The 3,258-nt window shown below is 30.4% G+C and overlaps 1 protein-coding gene across 1 annotated transcript; it reads left to right on the forward strand.

The window, feature by feature from the left end:
• The first annotated feature begins 225 nt into the window (after positions 1-225).
• Positions 226-1,891, forward strand: LOC134268937 (type-1 angiotensin II receptor-like). Its single transcript, XM_062751174.1, has 2 exons — positions 226-353; positions 530-1,891. The coding sequence occupies exon 2, from the start codon at positions 540-542 to the stop codon at positions 1,602-1,604; it is 1,065 nt and encodes a 354-aa protein (XP_062607158.1). The 5' UTR covers positions 226-353; positions 530-539; the 3' UTR covers positions 1,605-1,891.
• Positions 1,892-3,258: the final 1,367 nt, after the last annotated feature.

Consider the following 3,258-nt stretch of genomic DNA (forward strand, 5'->3'; position numbering starts at 1 on the left):
TATTTTGTTGGATCCAAATTTTAATTTGAATTTTGTCGGATGTCGGTATTTAATCTGCAACCTTTTCTTTTATTCAATTTTATAATGGGCAGTGAATCAAAACCAAGCTTTAATGGTCTTTTGCTTTTTGATAGTAGCCTAGTCTCCTTTTTCAGCATTATTTTAGCTGCAACAAAAGTAGGAAAACAATGAATCATTTTGCCCCTCTGAATAGGAAGTCCTCTGACGTAAGCGGTAGTTCACTACACATAAATAGGTCTTATACAATGGTTTTGACATTCACTCAAAATACGCAGGAAGTAAGAATTAGGTACTTCACAATTTGTTTTACTTGTTACCCATTAAATAAGAAGGTATGTTGAATTAATGTTTATTTATAAAATTGTGCTAATTTTATTTAAGTTGAGGTAGGGTTACAAAAGTTTTAATGTGTTGTCTTTATAACTAACTATTTCAGAGAAAATCTGTTTCATTCAATATATGAAAAGATAATAATCGTTTTAATTGAAACAAACAATTTGTTTAACAGTATACTTCAAATGGCATCTCATAAAAGAAGAATTTTGGGAAACACATCTAATGCTGCCGAATTGCATTCATGGAAATTTTACGAGGAAATGACACAGAATAATATCAGTTCATTCTGGAGTTCCGTGCCAGAAAAAGAAATAATTCAGCAAATGTGGAACGAAACACATAACTTGTCTGCTGAGTACGACTATACACATGGCGCTGTGTCATTTAAATTCTATATGTTTGATTCCTATAGTAGTAAACTCACTTCAGAGACGCTTCATCAATCATTTGTGATACTGGGATTGATTATTGGATGCCTGGGACTCGTGGGAAATGTTGTCGCCATCTTCAAAATTTTGTGCGATGAAAAGTTCCATACTCCAACATTCGTTGTCATCGGATGTCTCGCATTTTCAGATCTTCTCTTTATTGTCTGCATGTTTCTTTATAGATTTTCCAACTTTAGTATGTATATTTCATCCCAAAGTTTTCCTGTCTTAATAACAATGACGATTTTACGTGAGACGATTTTTCATAGTTCAGTTACACACATTGTACTCCTTTCTGTAATTAGGTATTTATTAATAGCATATCCGTTACAGAGTAAAATACGACTGACTCCGACAGTTATCTTGGGATGTTCTATTGTGGTTTGGGTATTTAGTTCACTATTTTCAGCATTGATATCACTACCATCAATAGAGGACTATATTTATGCACGCGTACGGACTATGTTTTTCATAAAAATAACATATTCTGGGTTATCTGTTTGTGCAATCCTGACTTTACATATTTTGAAGATGAAAACCTTGAAAAAATCTTCTATTCCTTCCAGCATCAGCAGAAGAATGAATGTTATAATTTTTATTATATTATTTGTTTTTATCTGCTATCAAGTTGCATACATTTTATTCCAGTTTTCTATATATCTTGTAACGATGTCAGTGTATTATTTTGTCTATTTACATGACATTTTTTTTATCCTTGTTACACTGAATTACTCCTGTAATCCTTATATACTTTTCTTTGCTTCATTTTTATGCTCAAGCAGCAAACGTAATCAAATTAAACCCAATAAAGACATGTAGCTATTTTGATAGGATTTTCCTAAGATTGCCACATAGATAGCATTTCGAATATATAACTGCTCTGCTGAATAAATCCGCGGGTAACATGTGCCATTTAGAAATAAGAATATTGCAAGAGGGGTTGGTTTCCCTCAGATTCTACTTAAATGTGCTTATGCTTTTTTGAATAAGAAAACCTAGTATTGGTTTGGGCATATAGCTGCAATGAACAAGTATTGCCCTTTCAAGTATGAGGTACAGTTGTCCCAATAAATTTTCTCTTTTTTAATTTTGTCCTTTTTGTAAAACAGTAGATATGCAAACTCATCAATGTCATAGCATAAGATTTGCTCGTTAATGAGAACTTAAAAAAGCGCTTATATACATTAAGCAGTTAAATGTTGGCTTTTTAAAGAAATTCAGTCTTAACATCAACGTTTTTTTTAATTTGGAAAGCCTTCATAAATGTAAGAATTTTGTACGCGTTTAGGATTTGAATGGCCTACCTCTTATAACATCTCTATTAGCATATGAGTTACATGATATTTCATAAAATATAATGCAAAAGGGATACATTTTTCATTTCCGACAATAAATGTTTTTATTTCCGACATTAATATTTTTTTATATCCGGAATTTTTGCAAAGTATCTCACCGGCAATTTTATATGTTTACCGAGTAGATGAAATTGAAAGGAATTTATTTCAAATTTCATTTTTGAAAAAAACAATCATTAATAAAAACAAAAAAAAAGCATTTCGTATACATTGTAATTGCATCTGTACATGTAGCATTAAGCCTACGTTAAATAGTTCAATGCACATTTAACCTTTTTATCACCATTTATGTTCCCTAAATTAGCTGTCAATAACTGATCCGAAATTATGTCAAAGACATTGACGTACCAGAAATTATTCTTATTAAATCAAATTTTTCATAAGAGATTTCTTCAATCCTGAAAACCTGAAAAATGTCAAAGATGAAAACTTGAATGTGTCGAAAATGAAACTAAAAAATGTCGGAAACGAAAAGTTAAAAATCTAAAAAAAAATGCTTTAATGAAATGCAGTAAAATATATGAAACTGTGATTTATATTACTCAGAGCTTATACATGTATATGCTGTAAAATAATCTTACTGTTCACACTTCTTATATTGCCACTAATACAATGTTACTAATTAGCCAGCATCCTAGAAAATAAGATGACGTTATGAAAGTCATTAGCTCTAATGGCATTTAATTGGATGAAAAATTCATATGAATCACATGCAATATTTAACTACTTTTTAACGCATCTCATTATAAGTCCTCTTAGCCTCCATTCCAGTTTCATCTGCATCACATGTTTATTTTGCTATCATTACATCTTAAAATGCATTCCTGAATGTTCATGTTTCTGTAATGGTTAAAATTACACATTTGTCAGTTTTAGACTTTGGCACAACTGTACATATTTTTTAGAGAGACTTACCATTATACAGTTTAGCATTGTTCTTATTCTTTTTAAAGCATAATATAATAAAGTTTTCCAAGTTTTAATGTTTCTTACTGTTTTATTTTTGGAAATGTCTACAATAAGATAATAATATACTTTCTACCATGGTTCCTATATGTACTTCTAAACATAAAATTAGACTAATACAGATTCTCACGCTACAGGTTGTCAGAATCTGT

The sequence above is a fragment of the Saccostrea cucullata genome, unplaced genomic scaffold (genome assembly GCF_032062105.1).
Source record: "Saccostrea cucullata isolate Sc308-1 unplaced genomic scaffold, CSIRO_AGI_Scuc_v1 ctg14950, whole genome shotgun sequence".
Classification (NCBI taxonomy): domain Eukaryota; kingdom Metazoa; phylum Mollusca; class Bivalvia; order Ostreida; family Ostreidae; genus Saccostrea; species Saccostrea cuccullata.

Bases quoted from the DNA above. Each gene is read 5' to 3' on its own strand.
- LOC134268937 (XM_062751174.1), top strand. From the start codon at position 540: ATGGCATCTCATAAAAGAAGAATTTTGGGAAACACATCTAATGCTGCC.